Source organism: Bombina bombina, chromosome 7 (assembly GCF_027579735.1).
Source record: "Bombina bombina isolate aBomBom1 chromosome 7, aBomBom1.pri, whole genome shotgun sequence".
NCBI lineage: Eukaryota > Metazoa > Chordata > Amphibia > Anura > Bombinatoridae > Bombina > Bombina bombina.
In genome coordinates this window covers 427,982,621-427,996,290 of record NC_069505.1, presented here as the reverse complement: position 1 = coordinate 427,996,290, position 13,670 = coordinate 427,982,621, and the positions used below count along the sequence as shown (strand labels likewise).

The window sequence follows — 13,670 nt, the reverse complement described above, 5'->3', positions numbered from 1 at the left end:
CCTTTCCCCCTCTCTTCTCTCCTCCCTTCCCTTCCCCTTCTCTCCTCCCTCCCCCCTCTCTTCTCTCCTCCCTCCCTCTCTCTTCTCTCCTCCCTTCCCCCTCTCTTCTCTCCTCCCTTCCCCCTCTCTTCTCTCCTCCCTTGCCCCTCTCTTCTCTCCTCCCTTCCCCCTCTCTTCTCTCCTCCCTTCCCTCCTCTCTTCTCTCCTCCCTTCCCTCCTCTCTTCTCTACTCCCTTCCCTCCTTGCTTCTCTCCTTCCTACTCTTCTCTCTTCCACCTCTTCTCTCATCCCTTCCCCCTCTTCTCTCCTCCCTTCCCCCTCTTCTCTCCTCCCTTTCCTCCTCTTCTCTCCTCCCTTTCCTCCTCTCCTCCCTTCCCCCTCTTCTCTCCTCCCTTCCTCCTCTTCTCTCCTCCCTTCACCCTCTCCCCTCTCTTTTCTCTTCCCTTCCCCCTCTCTTCTCTCCTCCCTTCCCTCTCTCCTCTCTGCTCCCTTTCCTCTCTCTTCTCTGCTCCCTTCCTCTCTCTCCTCTCCTCCCTTCCCTCTCTCTTCTCTCCTCCCTTCCCTCCTCTCTTCTCTCCTCCCTTCCCTCCTCTCTTCTCTCCTCCCTTCCCTCCTCTCTTCTCTCCTCCCTTCCCCCTCTTCTCTCTCCCCCCTCTTCTCTCTTCCCCCTCTCTTCTCTCTTCCTCCTCTCTTCTCCCTCTCTTCTCTCTTCCCCCTCTCTTCTCTCTTCCCCCTCTCTTCTCTCTTCCCCCTCTCTTCTCTCTTCCCCCTCTCTTCCCCCTCTCTTCTCTCTTCCCCCTCTCTTCTCTTCTCCCTTCCTGCTCTTATCTCCTCTCCCCTCTTCCCCCTCTTCTCTTCTCTCTTCCCCCTCTCTTCTCTCTTCCCCCTCTCTTCTCTCTTCCCCCTCTCTTCCCCCCTCTCTTCTCTCTTACCCCCTCTCTTCTCTCTTCCCCCTCTCTTCTCTCTTCCCCCTCTCTTCTCTTGTCCCCACTCTCTACTCCCTCCCCCCTCTCTTCTCCCTTCCTCTCTCTCTTCTCCCTTCCTCTCTTCTCTCCTCCCTTCCCCCTCTCTTCTCTCCTCCCTTCCCCCTCTCTTCTCTCCTCCCTTCCCCCTCTCTTCTCTCCTCCCTTCCCCCTCTCTTCTCCCCTCCCTTCCCCCTCTCTTCTCTCCTCCCTTCCCTTCCCCCCTCTTCTCTCCTCCCTTCCCTTCCCCCCTCTCTTCTCTCCTCCCTCCCTCTCCCCCTCTCTTCTCTTCTCCCTTCCCCCTCTCTTCTCTCTTCCCCCCTCTCTTCTCTCTTCCCCTCTCTTCTCTCCTCCCTTCACTTCCCCCCTCTTCTCTCCTCCCTTCCCCTCTCTTCTCTCCTCCCTTCCCCCCTCTTCTCTTCTCCCTTCACTTCCCACTCTTCTCTCTTCCCCTCCCTTCCCCCCTCTCTTCTCTCCTCCCTTCCCCCTCTCTTCTCTCCTACCTTCCCTCCTCTCTTCTCTCCTCCCTGCTCTCTTCTCTCCTCCCTTCCCTCCTCTCTTCTCTCCTCCCTACTCTTCTCTCTCCTCCCTACTCTTCTCTCTCCTCCCTTTCCCCTCTCTTCTCTCCTCCCTTCCCCCTCTCTTCTCTCCTCCCTTCCCTCCTCTCCTCCCTTCCCTCCTCTATTCTCTCTTTCCTTCCCCCTCTCTTGTCTCTTTCCTTCCCCCTCTCTTCTCCCCTCCGTTCACTCTCTTCTCTCCTCCATTCCCTCCTCTCTTCTATCCTCCCTACTCTTCTCTCCTCCATTCACCCTCTTCTATCTTCTTCTCTCGTCCCCCTCTTCTCTCGTCCCCCTCTTCTCTCTTCCCCCCCTCTTCTCTCTTCCCCCTCTCTTCTCTCTTCCCCCACTCTCTTCTCCCTTCCCCACTCTCTTCTCCCTTCCTCTCTTCTCTCTTCCCCCACTCTCTTCTCCCTTCCCCACTCTCTTCTCCCTTCCTCTCTTCTCTCCTCCCTTCCCCCCTCTCTTCTCTCCTCCCTTCCCTCCTCTCTTCTCTCCTCCCTACTCTTCTCTCCTCCCTTCCCTCTCTTCTCTCTTCTCTTTTCCCCCCTCTCTTCTTTTTTCCCTCTCTCTTCTCTGCTCCCTTTCCTCTCTCTTCTCTGCTCCTTTCCCTCTCTCTTCTCTCCTCCCTTCCCTCTCTCTTCTCTCCTCCCTTCCCTCCTCTCTTCTCTCCTCCCTTCCCTCCTCTCTTCTCTCCTCCCTTCCCTCCTCTCTTCTCTCCTCCCTTCCATTCTCTCTTCTCTCCTCCCTTCCCTCCTCTCTTTTCTCCTTCCTTCCCTCCTCGCTTCTCTCCTCCCTTCCCTCCTCTCTTCTCTCCTCACTACCCTTCTCTCTCCTCCCTTCCCCCTCTCTTCTCTCTCCTCCCTTCCCCCTCTCTTCTCTCCTCCCTTCCCCCTCTCTTCTCTCCTCCGTTCCCTCCTCTCTTCTCTCTTTCCTTCCCCCTCTCCTCTCTTTCCTTCCCCCTCTCTTCTCTCCTCCCTTCTCCCTCTCTTTTCTCCTCCCTTTCCTCTCTCTTCTCTCCTCCCTTCCCTCCTCTCTTCTCTCCTCCCTACTCTTCTCTCCTCCCTTCCCCCTCTTCTCTCTTCCCCCTCTCTTCTCTCTTCCCCCCTCTTCTCTCTTCCCCCCTTCTTCTCTCTTCCCCCCTCTTCTCTCTTCCCCCTCTCTTCTCTCTTCCCCCTCTCTTCTCTCTTCCCCCTCTCATCTCTTTTTCCCCCTCTCATCTCTCTTCCCCCTCTCTTCTCTCTTCACCTCTCTTCTCTCTTCCCTCTCTCTTCCCACCTCTCTTCTCTCTTCCCCCTCTCTTCTCTCTTCCCCCTCTCTTCTCTCTTCCCCCTTCCCCCTCTCTTCTCTCTTCCCCCTCTCTTCTCACTTCCCCCTCTCTTCTCACTTCCCCCCCTCTTCTTTCTTCCCCCTCTCTTCTCTCTTCCCCCTCTCTTCTCTCTTCCCCCTCTCTTCTCTCTTCCCCCTCTCATCTCTTTTTCCCCCTCTCTTCTCTCTTCCCCCCTCTCTTCTCTCTTCACCTCTCTCTTCTCTCTTCACCTCTCTTCTCTCTTCCCTCTCTCTTCCCACCTCTCTTCTCTCTTCCCCCTCTCTTCTCTCTTCCCCCTCTCTTCTCTCTTCCCCCTTCCCCCTCTCTTCTCTCTTCCCCCTCTCTTCTCACTTCCCCCTCTCTTCTCACTTCCCCCTCTCTTCTCACTTCCCCCTCTCTTCTCCCTTCCTCTCTCTCTTCTCCCTTCCTCTCTTCTCTTCTCCCTTTCCTCTCTCTTCTCTCCTCCCTTCCCTCCTCTCTTCTCTCCTCCCTACTCTTCTCTCCTCCCTTCCCCCTCTTCTCTCTTCCCCCTCTCTTCTCTCTTCCCCCCTCTTCTCTCTTCCCCCTTCTTTTCTCTTCCCCCCTCTTCTCTCTTCCCCCTCTCTTCTCTCTTCCCCCTCTCTTCTCTCTTCCCCCCTCTTCTTTCTTCCCCCTCTCTTCCCCCTCTCTTCTCTCTTCCCCCTCTCTTCTCTCTTCCCCCTTTCTTCTCTTTTTCCCCCTCTCTTCTCTCTTCTCTTCTCTCTTCCCCCTCTCTTCTCTCTTCCCTCTCTCTTCCCACCTCTCTTCTCTCTTCCCCCTCTCTTCTCTCTTCCCCCTCTCTTCTCTCTTCCCCCTCTCTTCTCTCTTCCCCCTCTCTTCTCACTTCCCCCCTCTCTTCTCCCTTCCTCTCTTCTCTCCTCCCTTCACCCTCTCTTCTCTCCTCCCTTCCCTTCCCGCTCTTATCTCCTCCCCCCTCTTCCCCCTCTTCTCTCTTCCCCCTTCTCTTCTCTCTTCTCCCCTCTCTTCCCACCTCTCTTCTCTCTTCCCCCTCTCTTCTCTCTTCCCCCTCTCTTCTCTCTTCCTCCTCTCTTCTCTCTTCCCCCTCTCTTCTCCCTTCCCCCCTCTCTTCTCTCTCCCTCTCTCTCTTCTCCCTTTCTCTCTTCTCTTCTCCCTTCCCCCTCTCTTCTCTCCTCCCTTCCCCCTCTCTTCTCTCCTCCCTTCCCTTCCCCCCTCTTCTCTCCTCCCTTCCCTTCCCCCCTCTCTTCTCTCCTCCCTCCCCCTCTCTTCTCTCCTCCCTTCCCTTCCCCCCTCTCTTCTCTCCTCCCTCCCCCTGTCTTCTCTTCTCCCTTCCCCCCTCTCTTCTCTCCTCCCTTCTCCCTCTCTTCTCTCCTCCCTTCCCCCTCTCTTCTCTCCTCCCTTCCCTTCCCCCCTCTTCTCTCCTCCCTTCCCTTCCCCCCTCTTCTCTCCTCCCTTCCCCCCTCTCTTCTCTCCTCCCTCCCCCTCTCTTCTCTTCTCCCTTCCCCCTCTCTTCTCTCTTCCCCCTCTCTTCTCTCTTCCCCCTCCCTCTTCTATCTTCCCCCCTCTCTTCTCCCTTCCCCCCTCTCTTCTCCCTTCCCCCTCTCTTCTCCCTTCCTCTCTCTCTACTACCTTCCTCTCTTCTCTCCTCCCTTCCCTTCCCCCTCTTCTCTCCTCCCTTCCCTTCCCCCCTCTTCTCTCCTCCCTTCCCTTCCCCCCTCTCTTCTCTCCTCCCTCCCCCTCTCTTCTCTTCTCCCTTCCCCCCCTCTCTCCTCTCTTCCCCCCTCTCTTCTCCCCTCTCTTCTCTCTCCCCCCTCTCTTCTCCCCCTCTCTTCTCTCTTCCCCCCTCTCTTCTCCCTTCCCCCTCTCTTCTCCGTTCCTCTCTCTCTTCTACCTTCCTCTCTTCTCTCCTCCCTTCCCCCTCTCTTTTCTCCTCCCTTCCCTTCCCCCCTCTTCTCTCCTCCCCTCCCTTCCCCCCTCTCTTCTCTCCTCCCTCCCCCTCTCCTCTCTTCTCCCTTCCCCCTCTCTTCCCCCCTCTCTTCTCTCTTCTCCTTCTCTCTTCTCTCTTCCCCCCTCTCTTCTCCCTTCCTCCCTCTCTTCTCCCTTACTCTCTTCTCTCCTCCCTTCTCCCCTCTCTTCTCTCCTCCCTTCCCCTTCTCTTCTCTCCTCCCTTCCCCCTCTCTTCTCTCCTCCCTTCCCCCTCTCTTCTCTCCTCCCTTCCCCCTCTCTTCTCTCCTCCCTTCCCTTCCCCCCTCTTCTCTCCTCCCTTCCCTTCCCCCCTCTTCTCTCCTCCCTTCCCTTCCCCCCTCTTCTCTCCTCCCTTCCCTTCCCCCCTCTCTTCTCTCCTCCCTCCCCCTCTCTTCTCTTCTCCCTTCCCCCTCTCTTCTCTTTTCCCCCCTCTCTTCTCTCTTCCCCCCTCTCTTCTCTCTTCCCCCCTCTCTTCTCTCTTCTCCCCTCTCTTCTTTCTCCTCCCTCTCTTCTCTCTTCCCCACTCTCTTCTCTCTTCCCCCCTCTCTTCTCTCCTCCCTTCCCTATATTCTCTATTCCCCCCTCTCTTCTGTCTTCCCCCTCTCTTCTCTCTTCCCCTCTCTTCTCCCTTCCCCCTCTCTTCTCTCTTCCCCCTCTCTTCTCTCTTCCCCCCCCTCTCTTCTCTCTTCCCCCTCTCTTCTCTCTTCCCCCACTCTCTACTCCCTTCCCCACTCTCTTCTCCCTTCCTCTCTTCTCTCCTCCCTTCCTCCCTCTCTTCTCTCCTCCCTTCCCTCCTCTCTTCTCTCCTCCCTTCCCCTCTCTTCTCCCCTCCCTTTCCCCTCTCTTCTCTCCTCCCTTCCCCCTCTCTTCTCTCCTCCTTTCCCTTCCCTCTCTTCTTTCCTCCCTTCCCCCTCTCTTCTCTCCTCCCTTCCCCCTCTCTTCTCTCCTCCCTCCCCCTCTCTTTTCTCCTCCCCCTCTCTTCTCTCTTCCCCCTCTCTTCTATCTTCCCCCTCTTTTCTCTCTTTCCCCCTCTCTTCTCTCTTCCCCTCCTCTCTTCTCCCTTCCCCCTCTCTCCTCTCTTCCCCCTCTCTTCTCTCCTCCCTTCCCCCTCTCTTCTCTCCTCCCTTCCCCCCTCTTTTCTCTCCTCCCTTCCCCCTCTCTTCTCTTCTCTCCTCCCTTCCCTCCTCTCTTCTCTCCTCCCTTCCCCCTCTCTTCTCTCCTCCCTCCCCTCTCTTCTCTCCACCCTTCCCCCTCTCTTCTCTCCTCCCTCTCCCCTCTCTTCTCTCCTCCCTTCCTCCTCTCTTCTCTCCTCCCTTCCCCCTCTCTTCTCTCCTCCCTTCCCCCTCTCTTCTCTCCTCCCTTTCCTTCCCCCCCCCTCTTCTTTCCTCCCTTCCCCCTCTCTTCTCTCCTCCCTTCCCCCTCTCTTCTCTCCTCCCTCCCCATCTCTTTTCTCCTCCCCCCTCTCTTCTCTCCTCCCTTCCCCCTCTCTTCTCTCCTCCCTCCCCATCTCTTTTCTCCTCCCCCCTCTCTTCTCTCTTCCCCCTCTCTTCTCCCTTCCCCCTCTCTCCTCTCTTCCCCCTCTCTTCTCTCCTCCCTTTCCCCCTCTCTTCTCTCCTCCCTTCCCCCCTCTTTTCTCTCCTCCCTTCCCTCCTCTCTTCTCTCCTCCCTTCCCCCTCTCTTCTCTCCTCCCTTCCCCCTCTCTTCTCTCCTCCCTTCCCCCTCTCTTCTCTCCTCCCTTTCCCCTCTCTTCTCTCCTCCCTTCCTCCTCTCTTCTCTCCTCCCTTCCCCCTCTCTTCTCTCCTCTCTTCCCCCTCTCTTCTCTCCTCCCTTTCCTTTCCCCCTCTCTTCTCTCCTCCCTTCTCTTCCCCCTCTTTTCTCTCCTCCCTTCCCCCTCTCTTCTCTCCTCCCTTCCCCCTCTCTTCTCTCCTCCCTTTCCTTTCCCCCTCTCTTCTCTCCTCCCTTCCCTTCCCCTTCTCTTCTCTCCTCCCTCCCCCCTCTCTTCTCTCCTCCCTTCCCCCTCTCTTCTCTCCTCCCTTCCCTCCTCTATTCTCTCCTCCCTTCCCCCTCTCTTATCTCCTCCCTTCCCTCCTCTCTTCTCTCCTCCCTTCCCTCCTCTCTTCTCTCCTCCCTTCCCCCTCTCTTCTCTCCTCCCTTCCCCCTCTCTTCTCTCCTCCCTTCCCCCCTCTCTTCTCTCCTCCCTTCCCCCTCTCTTCTCTCCTTCCTTCCTCCTCTCTTCTCTCCTCCCTTCCCTTCCCCTTCTCTTCTCTCCTCCCTTCCCCCCTCTCTTCTCTCCTCCCTTCCCTCCTCTCTTTTCTCCTCCGTTCCCTCCTCTCTTCTCTCCTCCCTTCCCTCCTCTCTTCTGTCCTCTCTTCCTTCCTCCCCCCTTCAGTCCTCTCTTCTCTCGTCCCTTCCCCTTCTCTTCTCTCATCCCTTCCCCCTCTCTTATCTCCTCCCTTCCCCCTCTCTTCTCTCCTCCCTTCCCCCTCTCTACTCTCCTCCCTTCCCCCCTCTCTTCTCTCCTCCCTTCCCCCCTCTCTTCTCTCCTCCCTTTCCCCCTCTCTTATCTCCTCCCTTCCCCCTCTCTTCTCTCCTCCCTTCCCCCTCTTTTCTCTCCTCCCTTCCCTCCTCTCTTCTCTCCTCCCTTCCCCCCTCTCTTCTCTCCTCCCTTCCCCCTCTCTTCTCTCCTCCCTTCCCTCCTCTCTTCTCTCCTCCCTTCCCCCCTCTCTTCTCTCCTCCCTTCCCCCCTCTCTTCTATCCTCCCTTTCCCCCTCTCTTCTCTCCTCCCTTTCCCCCTCTCTTCTCTCCTCCCTTTCCCCCTCTCTTCCCTAGTCCCTTCCACCTCTCTCCCCTAGTCCCTTCTCCCTCTCTACCCCTCTCTTCTCTCCTCCCTTCCCTCCTCTCTTCTCTCCTCCCTTCCCCCCTCTCTTCTCTCCTCCCTTCCCCCCTCTCTTCTCTCCTCCCTTCCCCCCTCTCTTCTATCCTCCCTTTCCCCCTCTCTTCTCTCCTCCCTTCCCCCCTCTCTTCTATCCTCCCTTTCCCCCTCTCTTCTCTCCTCCCTTTCCCCCTCTCTTCTCTCCTCCCTTTCCCCCTCAATTCCCTAGTCCCTTCCACCTCTCTTCCCTAGTCCCTTCTCCCTCTCTACCCCTCTCTTGTCTCCTCCGTTTCCCCCTCTCTTCCCTTCCTCCTTTTTATTCATCATAGACATAATATGAAATATAGAATATAAAGTACTCATCTTCTCTCTTGCTGTAAATCCAAATCCACTACCAATGTAACATCCACAAAGTTAATCATATTAACACGTTGTTCAAATGTAAAAAGATTAAAATCATTACAATTAAAAGGACATGAAAGGGATACTGAACCCAATTTTTTTCTTTTCTGATTCAGATAGAGCATGCAATTTTAAGCAACTTTCTAATTTACTCCTATTATTAATTTTTATTCGTTCTCTTGCTATCTTTATTTGAAAAGAAGGCATCTAAGCTTTTTTTTTTTTTGGTTCAGACCTCTGGACAGCACTTTTTTATTGGTGGATCAATTTATCCACCAATCAGCAAGAACAACCCAATATGTTCACCAAAAATGGTCTGGCATCTAAACTTACATTCTTGCATTTCAAATAAAGATACCAAGAGAATGAAGAAAATTTGATAATAGAAGTATATTAGAAAGTTGATTAAAATGTCATGCTCTATCTGAATCACAAAACAAAAAAAATTGGTTTCAGTGTCCCTTGAACCCCAATTTATTTTTTACTGGTTTAAAAAAAAAATAGTTTCCAATCGACTTCTATTATCAAATTTGCTTTGTTCTCTTGGCTTTCTTTGTAGAAGAGTATACCTAGGTATGTAGCATGCACGTGTCTGGAGCATTGTATGGCAACAAACACTGCTGCCATCTAGTGAGTTTGCAAATGTATAACAATATTAAAAGTATCCTTGCAAAACTGCTACCATATAGTGGTGCAGACACATGAACACTCCTGAGCCTACCTACCTGTTGTTCAAGAAATGATACCAAGAGAACAAGGTATATTTGTTATAAGAAGTAAATTGGAAACATTTTTAAAATTGTACACACTGTCTGAATCATAAAAGATATACCTTTGGTTTTTCATGTCCCTTTAATATATTTATGAAACCTTTCATCTGATGTAGCTTCACCATAACGTCAATAAACCTTCCATAATATACAATATACTTCTTATAAGGATTGTTATCTCCAAAAACGTTCCCAAAACCCCATATGGAGATTTGCATATGAGGGCACAAAATGTATCCCCCATAGCAGCTTCTGGAGACCACAACAAATACCTCATCTCCTATATAGTAACCATACTCCAACCTCCTTATAGTAACCATACCTCTGTACAGTAACTACAGTATATGTTGGCGTGTGAGTGACATAGAGGATCATGTGTATGCTGATGGCTTAAACTAGAAAGACAATGAAAGACCAAAGGTTCCTATCTGCTCTCATACTGGAGATCCACCATTTGTGTAATTAGACTCTCGCTGACTTTCTTCCTCACTTGTGCCCAGTGATGTCACTACTATCATGCACACTCGCTACTGCCAGTCTGTGCATATCTACTATACATAGTGTGCAATACACAGAACGTAACATGGGTACTGCACCCATTTATCATTTGACCAATCAGTCAGATGACCCTCTCAGACTAGGTGCCCTTAGGCAGGTGCCTACCTTGTCTAAAAGGAAATGCTGTATAGATCATACATGCAAGAGGCCAGTGCCACTGATGTCGCAGTATGGGAGATGGTTGCTATGTGCATGAGAGCAGTGTCTTAATGATACATTTGCTATAGGTTAATGACTTACCCATGAAGAAATCCAGAATACAGAGGTCTATCAAGTCTACAAGACGAGTCCCCTCGCTGTACGGTGGGGTCTCTTTAACACTGTCACAATACTTAGGATTTAGCTCCCAGCTGTAGAAGGAATACCATGGTGTCACTTAGCAGATACAATATGAAGAATAAGACTTTTTGCCTAACCACGTGTACGTTTATTCTCTGTAGCACTTACTCAGCCTTCTTGCTCTTGTGATATGATCGTCGCCAGGGGCTGCGCCATGACCTCCTCTTGGCCAGAGCCGTGTCCGGCAGGAAAGCGGCAATAGACCCTTCCAGCTGATCAGGCTTCCCGCACAGGGCGTGCTCGGTGGAGCAGTAATATGAGCACACACCGTAGAAGCACACGTTGTTAGCTAGAGAACAGAGAGGGCATGATGTGGGCATAAAGGGACGGTAAAGCCAAAACTGAATTCCAATATAAAATGTAACTATATGTAGTTCCGTGTTCTTTCACTATCTATTTGCTTGCTTTTTCCTGTAATTTATCATTAAAAATTGTGGTTTTTCCCACTGACCCAAGAGATGCTGGAGTATATCCTACATAATCCAGAACACTAACCCTGCAACATATTACAAAATTATTGCTTGACTAGTGCAGGAATCAATTTATGTCCCTAATTGTTAACAGCAGAGGAGATAAAAAAAAACATACTTAATAGGTGGTGTGTCCCTAAGCTGCAAAACAATTTAAATTGTGTTAACAAAATTACAGTTTAAATGCTTCCTTGTTATTGCAGAGCTTTACATATGGGTACTGCTGAGATATACTGCATATATATATATAAATAAACAATAGCTTCCACTCGCTGGTCTTTTGCAAAAAAACTTGCCTGTAATGTAATGTTTCGGGGACCGTATCCCCTTCCTCAGACCACGAAACGTTACATTAAAGGCACGTTTTTTGCAAAAGACCAGCACCCTGGCACATTGGCCTGAAGTGAGAGTGCTCTCCATATATATACACAACTATTAAAATTGTGGGGAGGGGAAAAGTGTGTTTAAAATCCTCTACTAAATACAGAATGTAGGGAAAATAACTCATTGTGTAACCCATTTACAAATCTAGACAAGTGAGAAGACTTGCTTTTCCCACAGAAACTCTCTGAATACATTGTTTCCAATGCAGCAAAGGATTCTTGGTAAGATATGCAAATGAGGTTCACATTACATATATATAATACTATAGAGTAAATGTAAATAGTTGTTGAGAGCTTTTGTTTTCTAGTATTTATTATACAATTTGTGAGCAGATGCAGTAATTAGAACATTAAGAATTTGCAATAAGCTTGAGACTTTACTATATAAAAACATAATTTATGTAAGAACTTACCTGATATGATAAAATCATTTCTTTCATATTGGCAAGAGTCCATGAGCTAGTGACGTATGAAATATACAATCCTACCAGGAGGGACAAAGTTTCCCAAACCTCAAAATGCCTATAAATACACTCCTCACCACACCCACAATTCAGTTTAATGAATAGCCAAGTAGTGGGGTGATAAAATAAGGAGTAAAAAAGCATACAAAAAGAGGAACTAGAAATAAAATTCTGCTTTTTATACAAAAATCATAACCACCATAAAAAAGGGTGGGCCTCATGGACTCTTGCCAATATGAAACAAATGAATTTATCAGGTAAGTTCTTACATAAATTATGTTTTCTTTCATGTAATGGACAAGAGTCTATGTGCTAGTGACGTATGGGATAGAAATACTCAAGATTTGGGAGACCACAGAAGAGTCGCTAGAAAGGGAGGGATAAAATAAAAACAGCTATTTCCGCTGAAAAAATTAAATCCACAAAAAAAGAAGTCTTTCTTAAAAAAAATTTCACATAAATTTCAAGAAAAAAACTTAAATCATAAGCAGAAGACTCAAACTGTAACAGCTGCCTGAAGAACTTTTCTACCAAAGACTGCTTCAGAAGAAGCAAATAGATCAAAATGGTAAAATTTAGTAAATGTATGCAAAGAAGACCAAGTCGCTGCTTTGCAAATCTGATCAACCGAAGCTTTATTCTTAAAAGCCCAAGAAGTGGTGACTGATCTAGTAGAATGAGCTGTAATTCTCTGAGGAGGGGACTGTCCCGCCTCTACATAAGCCTTGTGAATCAAAAGCTTTAACCAAGATGCCAAAGAAATGGCAGAGGCTTTCTGACCTTTCCTAGGACCAGAAAAAAACAACAAATAGACTAGAAGACTTCCTGAAATATTTAGTAGCTTCAACATAATATTTCAAAGCTCTTACAACATCCAAAGAATATAGAGATTTTTCAAGAGTATTCTTGGGATTAGGACACAAGGAAGAAATAACAATTTCCCTACTAATGTTGTTAGAATTCACAATCTTAGGAAGAAATTTAAACGAAGTCCGCAAAACAGCCTTATCCTGATGGAAAATCAGAAAAGGAGACTCACGAGAGAGCAGACAATTCAGAAACTCTTCTAGCTGAAGGGATAGCCAAAAGGAACAACACTTTCCAAGAAAGTAGTTTAATATCCAAAGAATGCATAGGCTCAAAAGGAGGAACCTTCAAAGCCTTCAAAACTAAATTAAGACTCCAAGGAGGAGAGATTGATTTACCAGGCTTGATACGAACTAAAGCTTGAACAAAACAGTGAATATCAGGAAGATTAGCAATTTTTCTGTGAAATAAAACAGAACAGAGATTTGTCCCTTCAAAGTACTTGCAGACACACCTTTATCCAAACCATCCTGAAGAAACTGTAAAATTCTAGGAATTCTAAAAGAATGCCAAGAGAATTTATGAGAAAAACACCATGAAATATAGGTTTTCCAAACCCGATAATAAATCTTTGTTGAAACAGACATATGAGCCTGTAGCATAGTATTAATCACTGAGTCAGAGAAACCTCTATGACTAAGCGTTCAATTTCCATACCTTCAAATTTAGCGATTTGAGATCCTGATGGAAAAATGGCCTTTGAGACAGAATTTCTGGCCTTAAAGGAAATGGATAAGGTTGGCAACTGGATATCCGGTCAAGGTCCGCATACCAAAACCTGTGAGGCCATGCTGGTGCTATCAGAAACACATGCAATTGTTCGAATATGATCTTGGAGATCACCCTTGGAAGGAGAACTAGAGGCAGAAAAATGTAAGCAGGTTGGTAAAACCAGGGAACTGCCAACGCATCCACCATCTCCGCCTGAGGATCCCTGGACCTTGAAAGGTACCTGGGAAGCTTCTTGTTTAGATGGGAAGCCATTAGATCTATTTCAGGGAGACCCCACATCTGTACAATATGACAAAATACATCTGGATGGAGAGACCACTCCCCTGGATGTAAAGACTGACGACTGAGATAATCCGCTTCCCAATTGTCTACACCTGGAATATGTATCACAGACATTAGACAGGAGTTGGATTCCACCCAAGAAAGTATCCAAGATACTTCTTTCATCGCTAAAGGACTGCGAGTGCCCCCTTGATGATTGACATATGCCACAGTTGTGATATTGTCTGAAAACAAATGAATAATTATCTCTTTAATAGTGGCCAAGCCTGAAAAGCCCTGAAAATAGCATGGAGTTGTAAAATATTGATCGGTAATCTCGCCTCTTGAGGATTCCAAACTCTTTGTGCAGTCAATTGTCTATACCTGGGATATGAACCACAGAGATTAGACAGGAGCTGGATTCTGCCCAAGCAAGTATCCGGGATACTTCTTTCATAGCTTGGGGACTGTGAGTCCCACCCTGATGATTGACATATGCCACAGTAGTGATATTGTTTGTTTGAAAACAAATGAATGGTTCTCTATTTAACAGAGGCAAAATCTGAAGAGCCCTGAAAATAGCATGGAGTTGTAAAATATTGATTGGTAATCTCGCCTCTTGAGGATTCCAAACTCTTTGTGCTGTCAGAGACCTCCAGACAGCTCCTCAACCTGGGAGACTTGCATCTGTTGAAATCACAGTCCAGGCAGGATGAACAAAAGAGGCCCCTTGAATAATCCGATGATGGACTAACCACCAGG

At 49.3% G+C, this 13,670-nt stretch overlaps 1 protein-coding gene across 1 annotated transcript in view; it reads right to left on the bottom strand.

Moving 5' to 3' along the window:
- The window catches only part of LOC128666610 (extracellular serine/threonine protein kinase FAM20C), a 217,547-nt gene that overhangs the window by 38,101 nt on the left and 165,776 nt on the right, over positions 1–13,670 (bottom strand). Inside the window, exons 6-7 of the mRNA XM_053721308.1 lie at positions 9,840–10,020; positions 9,633–9,742 (exon numbers count right to left, since the gene is read on the bottom strand). Coding sequence (XP_053577283.1) covers positions 9,633–9,742; positions 9,840–10,020 — 291 coding nt within the window. The remainder of the gene's footprint in view (positions 1–9,632; positions 9,743–9,839; positions 10,021–13,670) is intronic.